Source organism: Erpetoichthys calabaricus, chromosome 5 (genome assembly GCF_900747795.2).
Source record: "Erpetoichthys calabaricus chromosome 5, fErpCal1.3, whole genome shotgun sequence".
In the NCBI taxonomy this organism is placed as follows: Eukaryota; Metazoa; Chordata; class Cladistia; order Polypteriformes; family Polypteridae; genus Erpetoichthys; species Erpetoichthys calabaricus.
The window spans coordinates 32,437,714-32,457,312 of NC_041398.2; the positions used below are offsets into that span (position 1 = coordinate 32,437,714).

Sequence of the window (19,599 nt, forward strand, 5' to 3'; positions counted from 1 at the left end):
TATCGACCCAAACAAAACATTTTTAAAGTTAAGTTTAAAATCTGTTAGTTCAGTTCCAAAATAAATAAAAACGACGGTTTATGGATGTGCAACTTTCAATAATGCAAATGTTTGCATTTCTTTAGAAAAACAAACGATATAATATCTATTAAGCAATTTGAGAGATTCGCTTCACTTTTTTTGATAAGTACATATTTATAAGTTTGGGTCCCAGGGAGAACAATTATGCATTAAAATTAAAAATCAGGTAAACGTTTGAAAGTTTAATAACTCCACTTGAAATTTATCAACATTATAGCAGCAGCGTAGAACAAAATTAAGAAAACACAATTCAAGACAGACAATGGAAATGAAAGTATGAACTGTATTAGTAAGCTGGATCATTTAAAAAATTGTTCAATATAAACCATTTTAAAAGTTTCTTTTGAACTCGAAAGTTTAGACCTTCATTTTCATGCCTGTTGATTGCTTTGTTGTGTTATTGATCATCATTTATTTTGTAACATAATAAATTAATGTCATTAATGGAATTTTCCTTTATTGAACGAGGTTCCAGAAATAATGTCAGACATGCCGTTTAGTACAAATGTACCATAAAAATAATTTCAAATATTTTGAATGATAGAATTCACTAGAATAGCAGTTACAGCATCCACATTCATATTTAGTATGGGGTTTCCTTAATCTAAAAATATGTTATGCCCTCTTTCTTTTAACTATCGAATCCTGACTCATAAATTATAAAACTGTTTTTTGTTTCTAAAAGTAAACACGACAGTAATACCATAAAGAGAAACTCGGATTCTTGCCTCGTGATTGCAGGAAGTCATATTAATATCGTCTTTTACGGTTACATGGTAAATCAACGTTACTAGTTTTTCAACGAAAGCGATGTGACAGGGGACGCACGCGAATGATGGGGGCGTGGTGTGGAAGGCAGGAGGCGCGGAAGGCCAGGGGCGTGGAAGGCCAAGTCTGCGACCTGCAGCCGGATACTCTTGAATCTAAGGGCAATAGCGTATGTTTTGGAAAGTAGAAAGACAGACAGGGGAGTCCAATGTGGTTTTGTAGTAGATGAAGTAGCGTTACCTTTTTGTCTTAGTAACCTAGAAGTTAGTTATAAGTAAATTTTTATATGTTTTTTAGGGTTCAAAAATGTTTCTTTTATTGTTTTTATACTTTGTTTTTTGTTTGACGTGTGTAATTTCCCCCTGCAGGACCGAAGTGGTGTCTCCCTCTATGTAGGCAAGCTGACCGGGAAATTGAGACGTCTTTATAAGAATGGCTGTGGTCGCAAGAGGGGAAGGTTAATCTATCGGAGAGACTTAATAGAAAGGGCGCGCTAAGAGGTGTCTGGTGGCTGAGCAGTTGGTTGCTTTTAAGGTGCGACTTGAGGCTCCTGAGTTGTTTTTTTTTTTCGAGGAGTTGCAGTTATGGAGTGGGCTGAAACAGAGTCCAGTTTTTTCTTTTTAAAGGCTGCTAATACCAATTCGTGAACTGAAAGAGACTGAGTAAACTTCAGAGTAAGAGCCTTTGTTTTGTTATACGCATTTTATTTTTTTTTTCCTCTATGCATTCTCACAATAAGAATTGTTTGAACTATGTATAACTATTGTATAACTATTTTTATTTATTTAGTGCTGTTTAGTGCAAATGTTTTCACCAACAACTGTTTTTTCTGTGGAATAAAAATCTACTTTTTTTTTGTACATCTGCCTCTCATGCCCATCTTATTACCCCGCAGTCCTGGTCAGTCCAAACTACTACCAGGTCATCTGCTTTAGTACACAGCTTGTGACAGTTTTGCTCAAAGGTCCTTATTTAAACCAACTTAAGTGGTTTAACTAGCAGAATGCAGAGCACTGGTTTAATCCAATTCAATTCATTTTTATTTTCCCAAGAGGGCAGTTTGGTTTGTCATCAGGTTTTATAGACAGACCATGACAGATTATTAAAACACATCACACAGAACACAGCTATCATACATAAATTTAGCACAGCTAATTTAATATATCAGTGAACATAATACTTTTGGGTGGCACGGTGGTGCAGTGGGTAGCGCTGCTGCCTCACAGTTGGGAGATCTGGGGACCTGGGTTCGATTCCCGGGTCCTCCCTGCGTGGAGTTTGCATGTTCTCCCCGTGTCTGCGTGGGTTTCCTCCGGGCGCTCCGGTTTCCTCCCACAGTCCAAAGACATGCAGGTTAGGTGGATTGGCGATTCTAAATTGGCCCTAGTGTGTGCTTGGTGTTTGTGTGTGTCCTGCGGTGGGTTGGCACCCTGCCCAGGATTGTTTCCTGCCTTGTGCCCTGTGTTGGCTGGGATTGGCTCCAGCAGACCCCCGTGACCCTGTGTTCGGATTCAGCGGGTTGGAAAATGGATGGATGGATGATACTTTTGGTTGAATTTTAGGTCAAACATATTACACACAAAAATGATACCAACATCTGACTTGACTGAAGAACTGAATAAAGTTGTCTATATACAGTATTGTCACTACCCAGGGGCCAAGCATCAAGAGAAAGGAAATGCTGGCAATGAATAAAGTTAGTTGAGTGTTTGCTAACACAACAGAAACACAAAAGAACAAACAGCACCCCCTAATGTTTTGGCCTTGAGCTGTTCGGTAACATTTTAGTTTAGGTACTGCTAAAATGCATCTATTACTCATTTGCAATTATGTAACAAGATCTGAAAAAACACTTTCTTGAGTGTTTATACAGTAAATAACAGCCAGCATGGTTTTATGAGAGGGAGATCTTGCCTAATCAATCTTATAGATTTTGTTTTGAACAGGTAACTGCAATAGATGATAAAAGCAAAGCATACTGCATAATTTACTTAGACTTTCAAAAAGCCTTTGATAGAGCTGTCCGTTTTTAAACTAGAAGCTGCAAGCACCAGAGGTAACCTACAAAACCAGATCTGAAACTGGTTAACCAGCAGGAGACACAGAGTACAGATAAGAGGACCGTGGCGGACATCTGGGGCCCCTGTCCAGCCGGGATGCCCCTTCAGCATATGTTACGGGGGAACAAGCATGGGAGACCCAATACCTCCCCCTGGATTCTAGATGGCAGCCTCCCTGGGTTGCAGTGGTGCCTCAGACTTCCGCAGGGCTTCATGGGAGTTGGAGTTTGGTGCAGCCCTGTTGGGTTCCGCAGGCGCCGCCAGGGGGTGCTGCAGCGGGAACCGCTGGGCCCTTGTGGGCAGTATTTTCACCACACCAGGAAGTGCAGCCAGGACTCGGCCATCAAGCCCCTGGAGCACTCCCGGGTGCCTAATAAAAGGCGCCAGCAACCACCACTTTGGAGCCAGAGTTGGGAGGAGGAGGATGAGGTTGCCTAGTAGGAGTGATGGAGGAAGAAAGAGTGTGGTGTGCTTTATTTTGTGTACTTGGGACTGTGTTGTGCCTGTGGGGGTCATGGGGAAGACATGCCCCACAGGTGAAGAAAAATAAAAGTTTATTTATTTTTATACATAGATAGATAGATAGATAGATAGATAGATAGATAGATAGATAGATAGATAGATAGATAGATAGATAGATAGATAGATAGATAGATACTTTATTAATCCCAGGGGGAAATTCACATACTCCAGCAGCAAAAAAATATTAAATTAAAGAGTAATAAAAAATGCAGGTAAAAAAACAGACAATAACTTGAATAATGTTCAACGTTTACCCCCTCTGGTGGAATTGAAGAGTCGCATAGTTTGGGGGAGGAATGATCTTCTCAGTCTGTCAGTGGAGCAGGACAGTGACAGCAGTCTGTCGCTGAAACTGCTCCTCTGTCTGGAGATGACACTGTTTAATGGATGTAGTGGATTCTCCATAATTGATAGGAGCCTGCTGAGTGCCCGTTGCTCTGCTACGGATGTCAAAACCGTCCAGCTCTATGCCAACAATAGAGCCTGCCTTCCTCACCAGTTTGTCCAGGCGTGAGGCATCCTTCTTCTTAATGCTGCATCCCCAGCACACCACTGCGTAGAAGAGGGCACTCGCCACAACCATCTGATAGAACATCTGCAGCATCTTACTGCAGATGTTGAAGGATGCCAGTCTTCTAAGGAAGTACAGGCGGCTCTGTCCTTTCTTGCACAGAGAATCAGTATTGGCAGTCCAGTCCAATTTATCGTCCATCTGCACTCCCAGGTATTTATAGGTCTGCACCCTCTGCACACAGTCACCTCTGATGATCACGGGGTCCATGAGAGGCCTGGGTCTCCTAAAATCCACCACCAGTTCCTTGGTTTTGCCTCCAGTGTGAGTCTGTGTCAGGTCGAGTGCATATATAGCGCCTTTTACAAGGACAATGCACCATGTGGAGAGAGGTCATCTGTGAAGTCCCCTAAGTGACTCATTAATTCTGGTGTAGTTAGTAAACTTGTGAAATTTGCAGATGACACTAAAATTAGAGGAAAGGTAGACATAGAGGATGCAGTAAAAAAAAAAAAATGAAAAAGACATGGACAACCTTCAGAACAGGGCCAACATTAGGAAGATGCAGTTTAATCAAGAAAAGTGCAAAGTGCTACACACGTGCAAAAGAATGTCAATTATAAATGCAAGATGTGAGACACTGTCACACACTAAGCAACCTTTGAAAAGGAGTTAGGGGTTTATGTTCACACAACATTTTCACCATCAAAGCAATGTGCAGAAGAAATTAAAAAGATGACGACACTTTAGTTTAGGTACTCCAACATTGCTCATTCACTCTTAAGTAACAAGACCTTAACAAAGGCTTCTTTTGGTCTTCATAACACTTATAAAACATCAGTAGATCGGTTATTCATCTCCATGCAGTGCGTCATATTGACATGATGGTAAAATGGCTTGTTAATATGAAGGATTCACATCTTATACTAATTATGTAATATGAAAAAAGATGTGCCTCAGTCAGGGCCGGATTTATATGAAAAGAGGCCCTAGGCTATTCCACTTATGAGGCCCTTTCACCTTCCATTTTTAAGTTTGTAAATTACATGAGAGATAATAAAATACGTAATACTCGTTGATCTTAACCAATACATTTTTATGTTTGTTTATTAGTCATATGCATAGAATTTCTCCTTATTTTCGGTTCAGTGTTTTAGTGTTCACTGTTTTTAGAATAGTGTAATTTTAGTTTTGCTAACAATTTGAATGTAGGCCCCTCTTGATCTTGAGGCCCTAGGCTGAAGCCTAGTTAGCCTATAGGAAAATCCGGCCCTGGCCTCAATGAAGCACCCTCAGACCACTCCAAAGTGAATTTTTGTTTGTAAGTCACATTGCAAAGATGAATAAACACTTCACTGATGCTTTGTGTTATGAAAACCAAAAGAAGCTTTTGTTAATGTCTTGTTACATAACAGTGAATGAGTAATAGATACATTTTTGCAGGACCTAAACTAAAGTGTTACCAAAAAAGCAAATAATATGTTAGGTTTTATTGTGAAAACTGTTAAATATAAATCAAGGGATGGTATGCCTAGATTATATAATGCACTACTGAGACCACATCTGGAATATTTTAGTGCTATTCTTGTCACCAAAATACAAGAAAGACATAGCTGCACTTGATGTTGTGCAGAGGAGAGCAACCAAGTGCATCATGGGACATACAGTGCATCTGGAAAGTATTCACAGCGCATCACTTTTTCCACATTTTGTTATGTTACAGCCTTATTCCAAAATGGATTAAATTCATTTTTTTCCTCAGAATTCTACACACAACACCCCATAATGACAACGTGAAAAAAGTTTACTTGAGGTTTTTGCAAATTTATTAAAAATAAAAAAATTGAGAAAGCACATGTACATGAGTATTCACAGCCTTTGCCATGAAACTCAAAATTAAGCTCAGGTGCATCCTGTTTCCCCTGATCATCCTTGAGATGTTTCTGCAGCTTCATTGAAGTCCACCTGTGGTAAATTCAGTTGGTTGGACATGATTTGGAAAGACACACACCTGTCTATATAAGGTCCCACAGTTGACAGTTCATGTCAGAGCACAAACCAAGCATGAAGTCAAAGGAATTCTCTGTAGACCTCCGAGACAGGATTGTCTCGAGGCACAAATCTGGGGAAGGTTACAGAAAAATTTCTGCTGCTTTGAAGGTCCCAATGAGCACAGGGCCTCCATCATCCGTAAGTGGAAGAAGTTCGAAACCACCAGGACTCTTCCTAGAGCTGGCCGGCCATCTAAACTGAGCGATCGGGGGAGAAGGGCATTAGTCAGGGAGGTGACCAAGAACCCGATGGTCACTCTGTCAGAGCTCCAGAGGTCCTATGTGGAGAGAGGAGAACCTTCCAGAAGGACAACCATCTCTGCAGCAATCCACCAATCATTCCTGTATGGTAGAGGGCCAGACGGAAGCCACTCCTTAGTAAAAGACACATGGCAGCCTGCCTGGAGTTTGCCAAAAGGCACCTGAAGGACTCTCAGACCGTGAGAAAGAAAATTCTCTGGTCGGATGAGACAAAGATTGAACTCTTTGGTGTGAATGCCAGGCGTCACGTTTGGATGAAGCATGGTGGTGGCAGCATCATGCTGTGGGGATGTTTTTCAGTGGCAGAGACTAGTCAGGATAAAGGGAAAGATGACTGCAGCAATGTACAGAGACATCCTGGATGAAAACCTGCTCCAGAGCGCTCTTGACCTCAGACTGGGGCGACGGTTCATCTTTCAGCAGGACAACGACCCTAAGCACACAGCCAAGATATCAAAGGAGTGGCTTCAGGATAACTCTGTGAATGTCCTTGAGTGGCCCGGCCAGAGCCCAGACTTGAATCCGATCAAACATCTCTGGAGAGATCTTAAAATGGCTGTGCACCGACGCTTCCCATCCAACCTGATGGAGCTTGAGAGGTGCTGCAAAGAGGAATGGGCGAAACTGGCCAAGGATAGGTGTGCCAAGCTTGTGGCATCATATTCAAAAAGACTAAGGATCTGGTATCCCATAGGTTGCCAGTTCGAATCCCCGTCACTGCCAAAAAGGCCACTGCTCTGCTGGGCCCTTGAGCAAGGCCCTTAACCTGTAATTGCTCCAGGGGCGCTATACAATGGCTGACCCTGCACTCTGACCCCAAGGGGTATGCGAAAACTACCAAATTCCTAATACAAGAAATTGTATCAGGCGAAATAAAGAACAAAAAAAAAAAAAAAAAAAAAGGTGCATCGACAAAGTATTGAGCAAGGGCTGTGAATACTTATGTACATGTGATTTCTCAGTTTTTTTTATTTTTAATAAATTTGCAAAAACCTCAAGTAAACTTTTTTCACGTTGTCATTATGGGGTGTTGTGTGTAGAATTCTGAAGAAAAGAATGAATTTAATCCATTTTGGAATAAGGCTGTAACATAACAAAATGTGGAAAATGTGATGCGCTGTGAATACTTTCCAGATGCACTGTAAGGACATGGCCTACTGCAGGGGTGTCCAACTCCGGTCCTGGTGGGCCACAGTGGCTACAGGTTTTCATTCTAAACATCTTCTTAATTAGTGAGCCGTTTTTGCTGCTGATTAACTTGTTTGGCCTTCGTTTTAATTGACATGACTCATGCCCCTTAGTTGTTTCTTTTTCCTTAATGAGCAGCCAAACAATAATGAGACACAAAACAAGCTGCCATGTGACCAGCTAACCAGAAAATAAAGAAAGGTAAAGGTCTCGGTCATGTTGGTCTGCTTAGGTCACCAAAACATCTTGACGGTGGTCTTAGGAAAAACAGAAAAGCTCTCAAAACAGAGCAGCAACAAGTCACGATATTCAATTACAGCTTTAATGAACAGCAAGAATTGGCTTCTCATTAAGAAAGTGATTGGAGTGAAATTGGTTGGAGATTGAAGATCCAATTTAGCTGGTCATCTGTCGGCTTGTTTCATGTCTCATTTCTGTTTGGCTGTCATTTAATAAAGAAATTAATCAAGAGGACTGAATCCTTAAAAACAGGGCTATTAATATGAAGGGAAAAGAAGTTAATTAGCAGTGAAAACTGGTCACTGATTAGGGAAAGGGTTAGAATGAAAACCTGTAGCCACTGCAGCCCTCCAGGACCGGAGCTAGACACCCCAGGCCTACCTTGACAGGCTCAAGAGAATTAAACCTGTTTAGTCTCAAGTAGAGGAGACAGTGAGGGGATGTCATCACAATAATTTAAATCCTCAAAGGCACTGAAAAAAATGATCCAGTAGCATTCTTTCAGATTAAGAGTGAATAACAGACTTGAGGACATAAGCAGAAATTAAGTGGAGCAGAATTTAGGACTGAAGCCAGCCAGTTTTGGGACTCTGGAACAATCTACGGAGTAGTGAAATTGAAGTGGAAACCTCAACAACCTTTAAGAAGCATATTGGTGAGATATTGAAACATTTTAGCTGTTAACTAAACAAACAAGCCTGGTGAAAATAAATGTTTTGTGAGATTTCTTATGTTTTAACTCATGTTTAAACAGTATGACCAAAAAGCCCACTAACTACTTTTTTTTTTTTTTTTCTTGGGATTCTGAACACACAGTGTCTGCTGTGACCTGACAGGAAGTCAAAAACCACCCACACATCTGCACAAGAGGTGTCTGTAGATGTGCAATTGATCTCTAGGCCCTGCTGCATGCATTGTCCTGAGGTTTTTCATAAAACAACAGGTGTGGGTGAGCCTGTGTTTCAGTTATAGTCATCTCTTGTGTAAATGCACTGGTGTGTATTTCTTCACATTTTGTACACTCATGTCCAAGATTTACATCTTTCTCCTTCAAGTTGCAGTACATTGGACATCAGCACACACTGCTGGGTTGCTCACTTAATTTCTAACGCATGCCCATTTCTCTTATTTAAAAAAGAATGCTACTTGGGTTAAGCAGAATCTAATGAAGCGTACTGGAGTGTCTCTAGGGCTGCAGGTAAGCTTCAGCCTAATCCAAGTAAACATCAGTTACAAGGCAGGAACAATCCTATAGGACAGAGTAACAGTCCATCACTAGGGACAATTTAGCATTGCCAATCCACCTAACCAACACGTCTTCAGATTGTCGGAGGAAATCAGAGCTCCTGGAGGAATCCCATGTGGAAGTCAGGAGGACATGCAGGGAACACCTAAAACACAAACCGCAGTGTACTTTATTTTTAATGCAGCAGCATTACCAATGTGTCATTCTATCTCCCCCAATAAAGTCAGTTGGTTATAACATAGAATATAAGTTTAAATAGGAATATAGATGACAAAGGCCGCCAACTGGATCTTGAACACATGGTAATAACTCACCCCTTGGCTTCAGCTTCAATAGATTGTGGTTTGAAGCATCAATTAACTACAATAAAAATGCTGCTGCCAGAGTCCCGACACAGCCCATGCACCATCTGCCCGTATCTTTTCACTTGGCTCAAGGACAATATCTGCCTGTAAGGTGTTGGAGTGATCATCAAAACTCTCCTGGCAGCTTACAACACTATCAGACAGCTGACATCCTCAGATTAGTTTTCCCTCTAAGCTGTACACAAAAGTAAAAAAAGCCACAGACACAAGTAAATAAAGCACACTCAGGATAAAGAATTGAATGTCAGTCAGTCAGTCATTTTCCAACCCGCTATATCCTAACACAGGGTCACGGGGGTCTGCTGGAGCCAATCCCAGCCAACACAGAGTGTAAGGCAGGAACAAACCCAGGCAGGACACCACCCCACCGCAGATTGTATAAAGCCCCCTTTTCATTTTGATCTGTTGTTGCAGTTTCCCTTCATGGACAAATTTTGTTTATTTAAAAATATCTTTAGATATTAATTATTATTAATAAAATTGTTATTTGTCTTAAGGCATCAGGTTTACAAAACCTAATGTAGCCTACCTGTTTTATAGAAATAAATGGACCTTTTTCAACAAAAGAAAAGAATGTAACATTGTGTTGCATGTCGCTTTGGATATAAATTTTAAAATTGCCTGGTCTGTACCATAGATGTTTTTTTTTTTTACCAAACAAGATTAAAGAAATTCATTTCAAAATGATGAATAAATACAGTATTTGTCACATACAAGCAAATGCTCATTTAGACAAGCCAGATTCATTTTGGAACAAAGTGCTTTGGACTGATGAGACAAAAATTGAGTTATTTGGTCATAACAAAAAGCGCTTTGCATGGCGGAAGAAGAACACCGCATTCCAAGAAAAACACCTGCCACCTCCTGTCCAATTTGGTGGAGGTTCCATCATGCTGTGGGGCTGTGTGGCTAGTTCAGGGACTGGGGCCCATCTTAACGTTGAGGGTCGGATGAATTCAACCCAATATCAACAAATTCTTCAGGATAATGTTCAAGCATCAGTCACAAAGTTGAAGTTACGCAGGGGTTGGATATTCCAACAACACAATGACCAAAACACAGTTTCGAAATCTACAATGGCATTCATGCAGAGGGAGAAGTACAATGTTCTGGAATGGCCGTTACAGTCCCCTGACTTGAATATCATCGAAAATCTATGGGATGATTTGAAGCAGGCTGTCCATGCTCGGCAGCCATCAAATTTAACTGAACTGGAGAGATTTTGTATGGGAGAATGGTGAAAAATACCTCCATATAGAATCCAGACACTCATCAAAGGCTATAGGAGGACAGCATCTAGAGGCTGTTATATTTACAAAAGGAGCCTCAACTAAGTATTGATGTCATATCTCTGTTAGGGTGCCAAAATTTATGCACCTGTCTAATTTTGTTATGATGCATATTGCATATTTTCTGTTAATCCAATAAACTTAATGTCACTGCTGAAATACTACTGTTTCCATAAGGCATGTCATATATTAAAAGGAAGTTGCTACTTTGAAAGCTCAGCCAATGATAAACAAAAATCCAAAGAATTAAGAGGGGTTCCCAAACTTTTTCATATGACTGTATTCTTTCAAGATGTTACAAAATTCAAAAGTTCTCATCTTTTCCTGTATGAAGTGCACTTATAGATAGAGATAAATGGCAATACAAAAATGATTTGCAAGTACAATTCAAATCTGACGAGTGACGTGTGTCGTAAAACATTAGACATGTGCAGTACAAATCAGGCAGTGTCATGAAAGTAATTTTTATTATGCAGAGAGTGCATGCGCATTGAAAATCAGATGGGGACTCATGTCACAAAACAAAAAAAACACGAGTCAGGCACTGTCATAACAGTAAATTTATGCACAGTCCTTCTGCGCATGTGTGCGTGGATTGGGCAGGCAGTGCAGATTGGGTAGTGACATGGTCACCCCTGGTTTCTAAACAACCCGGAAGTTCTTCCAACAAGCAACAACGTGCCACCGGAAGTACTCCTGGGTCCATCATAAAAGGAGCCTGCCGCCTCAGTTGATGCAGTCAGAGTTGGGTGGAATAGGACAAAGCTCACTGGAGGAAAGAAGGAGAGGAAAAAAGAAGATAAGAAGCATTGGCTGTGTATTGGCTGTGTATTATTATAATTAAAATAATAATTACTATTAATATAGCACCTTATCATATATTTACATGAAAGTCAAGGTGCTTTCCACAGATTAATCAACAAAAATAAAGATATACCACATTTACTTAGATTATTATCATTAATTAATACTATGATGATTTCTAATAAATGTAACGATACTAAATACAAAATAAACCAGGTATTTTTTAAACAAAAGTTAACCAGTAAAGTGCAAAACAAACTTGCACTCTTATCAGAAAAAGGTTTCTAATTAAAATATTTATACATTTATGCATTAAGATTGACAACAGAACAATCAGATCTAATTAATATATATATATATATAAAAAAAATATATCCTATATATTGTCACACATGTGTGCATGGGAGGCAGCTAAAGAGCCTGAGGGAGAGTAATTCTACGCCAGACTAAGGGGTGGTGAAGTGCACTAACCCTTTTCCCCCTTTCTCTGCAGACCAAATACAGGAAATTCCACCTGGCTCCGGTAAAGCCACTCCTGTTTCCGGCCCTGATGACGCCAGTTCCTCTGTCTCACCATAAAACCGCCATTTTTACAGCATGTAAAGCAGTTCCATTTTCAACTACAAAAAAGAATCAGTTATTTGCCTCAACAGAGCTACCTATAATGTAGGGGGCAGCTACCCCAAACCTTTGTTTGACCCCTTTTGTCTTTGTTGGCGTGACATTGGCGTAGTCGGCAGGATGATTGACTCCCAATAGTCCCAGGAGCAGGACATAGCAATCCACCAGGAAGAATCAACATCCATTAACAATCAGGTGGGAGTGTACCATACCTGAGTAGCCGGGGGTAGGACGCATGCCGCTGTTCAGGGAGACTGGGTGCTAGCCCCATCCTCAAGGGTTATAACTATACAAAGTAGATCCCAAGGGGAGGGTGCAGAAAGGGCCCACAGAATACAGCTGGTCCAAGACCCTTGAACGCAAGAGAACCAAAGTTAAATGAACAAGATTTATGAATCAGACAGGAAGTTCTTGCACATACTCTTTAAACATCTAAGTGAGACTATGTATTTAAAAGTGTGTTTTGTTTCGAACTCAAGTCTTTAAATCATACCATTTGCACCACTGGGTTATTTATAAGGAATTATGAGCTTACACCACCTCACAGTATGCAGCACAGATGTCTCCATTAGCCAACAAGCCAAACTCTTAACTAATGACCTGTGTGACTAAATGTGGCACCGGAGAGTGGCAATGTGTTTTGTGTTTCTCATCATAAATATAGCATTTTATTATTTTTGTTGTTTGTGCAATCATTTATATCGATTATTAATTTTGATAGACAAACACATGAAACAGTTGCCATCCAGATAACAGAATGGGTCTGATTGATTGTGCACTTTAAGTGAGAGGTTAGAGATCGATTGCTGCATTGGTTATTGTGATGGGAGTGCTCCAGCAGCATTATGTTATGTTTACCACCCTTCGGGGCTCTTTTACTCCTATGAGTACATGCCAAGTGCTCACTGATTACTGTATGTGCCAGAGATTGTTTTGTGCAGATTACACATGCAAGTAAGAACAAACTAAAAATTAACACTATTAAAAAGATATATTTATGAGCTCAGCAAAACCACCCTGCCATGCTCTCTCCTTCATGGCTGAACCTCTTATCATGAGTGACAGAACGTCAGGCTCTGCTTGTTGCAGTCATGACTCAGTGATCTTCACCTCAGCATCTGTACGACCGCACTGCTGTTAAGTCGAGAAGGTTTTTGTATGGCTGTCTAACATTGTGTGAAGGGAAAACTTTGCCTCTGCTGACAATAGTAATATCCTGAATCTTCGTCCTGAACGTCACTGATGGTTAGAGTAAAGTCTGCGCCTGATCCACTGCCTCTGAAGCGCTCAGGAATCCCAGTAAAGCGGTTAACAGCATCGTAAATCAGGAGTCGGGGAGCTTGCTCTGGTTTCTGATGGTACCACATCAAGTACTGACTAATGGAGGTGCTGGTGGTGCATTTGAGAGAGACACTCTGTCCTACAAGAGCAGTTTGGATCCGCTGGGGCTGAGTGAGGATAATGTCGGCACTGCTGTCTGGGATACAAAGAGACAAGGATAGACACACCATTATGATACTTGTTTAACAATACTAGAAAAGGAGAAAAACTGCATCATTGGAATGTTGTAATATTTATAATCACCAAGAATAACATTCAGCTTATGTAGCACCTTACACAGCAGTTAAAACGATTAAACTGTGCAACCAACATGCTGTTTCTCTCACTCATTAATTTTCAATGCACTTTTCCTATAGAGGTTCATGGTGGCAACATGTGAAACGTCAATGATCTTTTCTCCACTATTGCACTTGACCCTCACCATTTGACTTGCTTTCAGCCCGAGCTTGTCTGATTTTATGTAGATTGAAAATCATTTAAAGTAAAATGTAAACCATTTTATAAGCACTTTCGAAAAAATCATAACCATCACCAGATACCTGCCAACCAGCTAATTAGCTAAACTTATTTATTTTTAAATAAGTAAAGGCTTAAAGGCATTTGTTTTACTATGAGTACCATAAAAGTTACTATAAAGGCAAGCTGACAGTCAATGGATTGACTTACTCTGAGCAAACAGCACGGCCGTCCAGATCAGCAGGATGAGGGACATCATTGTTACTGTGCTTCAGTCTTTCAAATAAGCCTCACTTGTTCATTTTAAAAGCAGTGATGCTTATCGTAGGATGCAAATAAACCCTTACAGTCAAATACCACTCAGGAGTGTAAAATGAATATTCAAATTAATACATCTTATAGCAGCTGCTATTTGTTTGGCAAATATCATAATGGGAAGATGAAGAAATTTACAGAAGTAGAGCCGCTAGTCAGTGTTACATGAACCTGAACGTCACAGTTAGGTTGAATCAATGGAAAACCATTACACATTACTTAAAACCCATTATTTTAATTTAGTTTTTTCATAGTTACATTTTAGTTGTATTCCTAATAGACTGTATGGGCGTAGCATTATCTAATTCTTCAGGGATCTACAATCTGTACTAATTCCCACTATTTCCTGCTGTCTTTTCTGGTTCTTCTGTGAGATGATGGCACCATTCAGCCCCCTGAGATCTTGGAATGAAGAGGATGTCTCAATTGTCCACAAGACCAACTTCATCAAATCCTCTCATGTGAAGCATGAAGAAAAAGAGGACTGATTTAAGAACATGTATGTTAGGTAGAATGCCCCATGAGGGCTGGGTGGACTTTTGGGCTTGGAACCCCTGCAGATTTTGTTTTTTCTCCAGCCTAACTTGAGTTTGTTTTTTTGTTGTTTTTTTCAGTTCTCCTGTCTCTCCGACCTTACCTTTATCTTTCGTTACTTATTTTTTAATTTTATTGCCTTTTCTTAATAGTTTTTTCTTGTAACGTTTTCTTTGACTTTTTGTAAATCACTCTGAACTACATTGTCTGTATGAAAATGTGCCATATAAATAAATGTTGTGGTTTTTATTACCAATACTAAAATAACATTCTTAAACTGGTTTATCCATGGGTTACTGGAGTGTAACCAGACACTTCTGACAAAGCAGGAGCCAACCCTGGATAAGATTCCAGACCATTGCAGGTCCCAGTACAGCCAGATTAGAACTAACAGTTAACTGAACCGGTATGTCTTTGGAGATGTGATAGGTGTCCTGACCTTACAAGGACACGTCCCTGTGGAGGTGTTGTAACAAGAATGGAAGATGTCTTGTTGTTTGTCTTTTCAGGGTAACAGCAACCAAAGGAGATGAGCAACAGCTTGGATGAGTGTTATCTCTTTTTCACTATTTTTTGTTCAGGGTTACTGGGAACCTTTTGTCTCAACAAGGAAGTACCACAGAAGGGTCACCTTTCTATTATGAAACACATCCAAGAGCATCACTGAAAGCTGCTTAAAATTAGAGAGAGTGTGCTATGTACTGCTAGGACGCTGACAATATTGTTATTGTTACCCGTAACTCCAGAGATTAATGGTATCAATTCAAAGTACAGAATGGTTGTACCCAGGCATGTTAGAGAGTGGCAAATGTTATGACTATGAGGCCTTCGCTGTAATAAGAGAATGGGGCCACAAATGGCTAAAAATGCATTAAAAGGTGGCAGCATAATTTTGTGGCCACCTGTATGAAAATGTATCTGCATGAATATTTACTGGATATTTTTATATACAATCACACACTGGATAATTAGAATATAGTATGCAGAGAAATTAGAATGCATTCTATGATTAAGCACTTGTTTTACTATGCAATTCTGCACCCCATAAGACATTATTATATTTTAAGTATATTGCAATGACACTAATATAGTTTAAGACCTGTTGAGCATTTACTGTAAATGCACTAAGCCTTATAGAGTTAAAAAACTGGAATGCACTGATCTGTACTGAGTCTTACAAGTAACCACTCCATCAATGTGAACGCTGATGCCAAAGACTGAATGGAGGATTAACATAATGATTATTAATGGGCATGGATACACATAACCTAAAGCAGAGCTGGGCCTGACTGAAAGATACCAGACAAAGATGGCAAAATGTCAAAAGGTGTTGGCTATTAACCTAATGAATAATGGGCATAGAAAAGCACGACCTAAAGTGAAATTGGGCTTGACTGAAAGTGATCAGAGAAATGTGACAAAATGCCATTAGGTGTTGTCCATTACCATAAGCAGTGTTGTCCTGGTAGAGTTCTATATTACTCTACTTTCCCCTTTTGTATTATTTGTTATATATCCTTTGTCAGAATGCCTCAAATCCCATATATTTACCACTGTTTATAAGGTACTAGGCTCACCCGCCTTTTAAGGCGATCGACTTTTATTCTCAATTTGTGTGCGCTCCATGTGTACATGAGGCATGTAAGTGTAGGGAATGAGAACATCAAAGTGCCCATTCATAACATCTCCCGAAAACCTACGTTTTTTTATCCCATCGAGTGCCTGTCCAAACTTGGAGTGTAGGACTCCATAATAATATACTTGAAACTCATAGGGGAACAACTCTCCCGCTGCCATTAGCTCAGAAATGGTACCAAAAGTTTGAGATTTTGACATTTCAGTGAGATACTGAAGCTGATTTGTAAAAGAGATTCCTGATGGCATCATTGTAAATGGCTGAAACCTTGACCAATTACTTAAAACATGTCGTACAATGTCAGCCCGAATCTGTACCGCTAAAGACGGAGTTTCATGCACTAAATAAGCTATAGATGAGAATAAGCAAGCACCAGCTCCCCTGATATTTACTACGCGGTGAGGCATTTGTACTCCATCAACATTAATTATTTCCAGAGACATAATTTTGTCTATTTTTCCAGTGCAAAACGCACAAAAGCAAGGGAATGATGGGAGCACCAGAACTCTGCTCACATCGCGTCGCTTCGTACCGCAAGCCGCAGGTAGTAAGTCTGTGATAAGCGGAATACCGCTACGCTTTGCACTCACGGGACAGAAGGACAATCCCAACCGCTTTTATATAGTAAGATTGTTTATAACTTCTCACCACCTTCCCTTCTACATTTATAGCCTAAGGCAATTATATAGAGTAAAAAACAAGCATGAATTAAGTTACATCTTTAAATAATACATTATTGATAATAATAATAATAATAAAATAAAAACTATAAGCAAAGTACATGTGAATATTGGTAACCATACAACCTGATAAATGCTGATGTATAGCTTCAGGTGGCACACAGACTTGTACTTACTTGAAAAGTCTTTAGTTAAGTCTTCATTTCTACTTTTCTTCAGGACAGGCCGTATGCCTGTCTCAATATGGCTGCTGAGCTGTGCTTTTCAGTGTGTTGTCCTTTTCATGGTAACAAGAGAGAAAGGAATGGGTAAAGAAACAGAATTTAGACATTTTCTGTTCAAATCCTATGGTCAATAGAGTGTTGTGGTACAGAATGGCTTCTGATTCAAAACAAAACAGACAACTTTAGACCAACAGAATTCTGGTGCAACACAATGGGTTTCACACCTGCCCCCGATACCATTTGTTCAGGTCAAGAGGTCAAGTTTGCCAGTTAGGTAGTTTGGCCTCCGTGTGGGGGATTGGTTGAGAGAGTCCTGCAGAGAATCACTTGCCAAACTGGTGTGAGGCACTTCCCTAAACTCTGTCACAAAATTCACTTCCTAAGCCAGTCCTAAAGACTTAGGGTTGCGGGGTGGAGGGTGTTGGTTAGACATGAAAGCATATGAATGAAATTAAACACTAATATTACATTTACTTTGTCTGACTTACACATAAATTTAGTACTAGGGTGTTGTAACCTGTTAGCCATTATATAGTGAGAAGGCCTGAAGAAGGGGCCTCAGTTGCCTCGAAAGCTTGCATATTGTAGTCTTTTTAGTTAGCCGATAAAATGTGTCATTTTTGCTTGACTTCTGACTTACAAAATATTTATCAACTTAAATATAAAATTTCACACAACAACAGTATATTACCTATGTAAAGCTATACATAAAACTATCTTTGAGCCCAGGACTAGCGACATTCTCCGCTGACAGAATATGACTTTACTATGTGTTAATAAAGCCACTGAAAACCAGCTGTTCCTGACTCCGTGTGAAATTCTGACTTTGAATATTATTGGTTTCGGATTTTATTCTGCAACACTTGTCAATCCATCTTGACCTTGCTTTTTACGTGAGGAGGGACATGGTCCTAACTTCTGTCAGGTGCTTCTACCTGTTGCATAGGAGGTTTTGTGGACTTCTGCTGGACCCGCCATAATCATTTTTTGTACACTCTCTGTAAAGAGCCAGATAACACTGGCCACAAGTTGGTTATCTGCTCACTTGTATGCCTGAAGTGTATCATACGCTTTTTTACAGAGCGTCATTTTCTTTCTGTCTTGCATGGAAAGCATTCACTTTTGACGTACTATGAATGACAAGGTCTACCAACCTGCTAGCAGCCCTTTCCTTATTGCCAGTAAGGGTCTCTCTTTCTGTCCTTCTGAACTCTGCCACTGCCCTGTATCCTTCGCCTTCCTTGTGGAGTTTGGGCCTCAGCATTCTCTGACAATAACTGACAGTTTAAAATGCTGTATGCAGTCTTGTGACGCCCTTCCCCTCCCGTCCCCCCACTGTGTAAGTTAAACAGTGTCTACAGTGCCCGGCCATAGCTATGTTTAAAAATGATTCAGTTGTGAATGGATGTCATTTCTTCTACTTGTTCTTTATTAGAAAATCAAGCGTAGATGTGTTGGTAAAAAAAAAGTATTATAATTTGTATAAAGCCCTTTAATTCACCCAACACCTAGTAAGGAACGTCAACTATCACAAGACAAACCAGTGCAATGGCTAAGCTCAATAACATTAACAGGTCTGATGTATTTAATGCCAATGTGATTGTAGAGAAGTAGAAATAACAATAACAATTATTCAGCTTAACATCTCCAGCCATCCATCCATTATCCAACCCACTATATTCTAACTACAGGGTCACGGGGGTCTGCTGGAGCCAATCCCAGCCAACACGGGGCACAAGGCAGGAAACAAACCCCGGGCAGTGCACCAGCCCACCGCAGACTTAACATCTCTCTCATTTAAACTTGTCCAAAATGTTTCCAGGGTAAGATCCAACCTGCGAACGTTGCCATCAACTTCCAACTTCACTGAGCCGCATGTTTTGGGCATTCACCAAATTAACATAATTTTGGACCAAAATCTTTAAATGCCTTTCAGACAGCCTTGGTATCACGATCCCTCCTAATCTGCTAATGGCTGTGTTTGGTAGGCTTACAGATGGGCTTAAAGTGGAGAAGGACAAACAAACTGTAATTGCATTTACTTCACTATTGTCATAAGGACTTATCTTGCTCAACTGGCAGAATGCTAACTCACCTATTCTAAGTCTAAGTACTATTTGAAATTGGAAAAAATCTAATTCTCACTTAGAGAATCTGTGCAGAACTTTTTCAAAACCTGGCAGGATCTGATCAATAACATTTTAGAATAAGCTTTTAAAATGTGGAAACAGATTCTCTCCCCTATTGCTTATTCATCCAATTTCACTCCAACCAGTTTCTTAATAAGAAACCAATTCTTGCTGTTAATTAAAGCCATCATTGAATATCATGACTTGTTGCAGCTCTCATCCTGCCACAGTAAACTGTTGATTTTTTTGTTTATTCTAAGACCACCGTCAAGATGTT

General features: G+C 40.1%; 1 gene segment (V, D, J or C); it reads right to left on the reverse strand.

The window, feature by feature from the left end:
* Nucleotides 1-13,145: 13,145 nt before the first annotated feature.
* Nucleotides 13,146-14,178, reverse strand: LOC114652595 (immunoglobulin kappa variable 3-11-like). The segment is given in 2 exon segments: nt 13,146-13,484; nt 14,015-14,178. Coding segments are annotated over 2 exon segments (360 nt in total).
* Between the last annotated feature and the right edge of the window lie 5,421 nt (nt 14,179-19,599).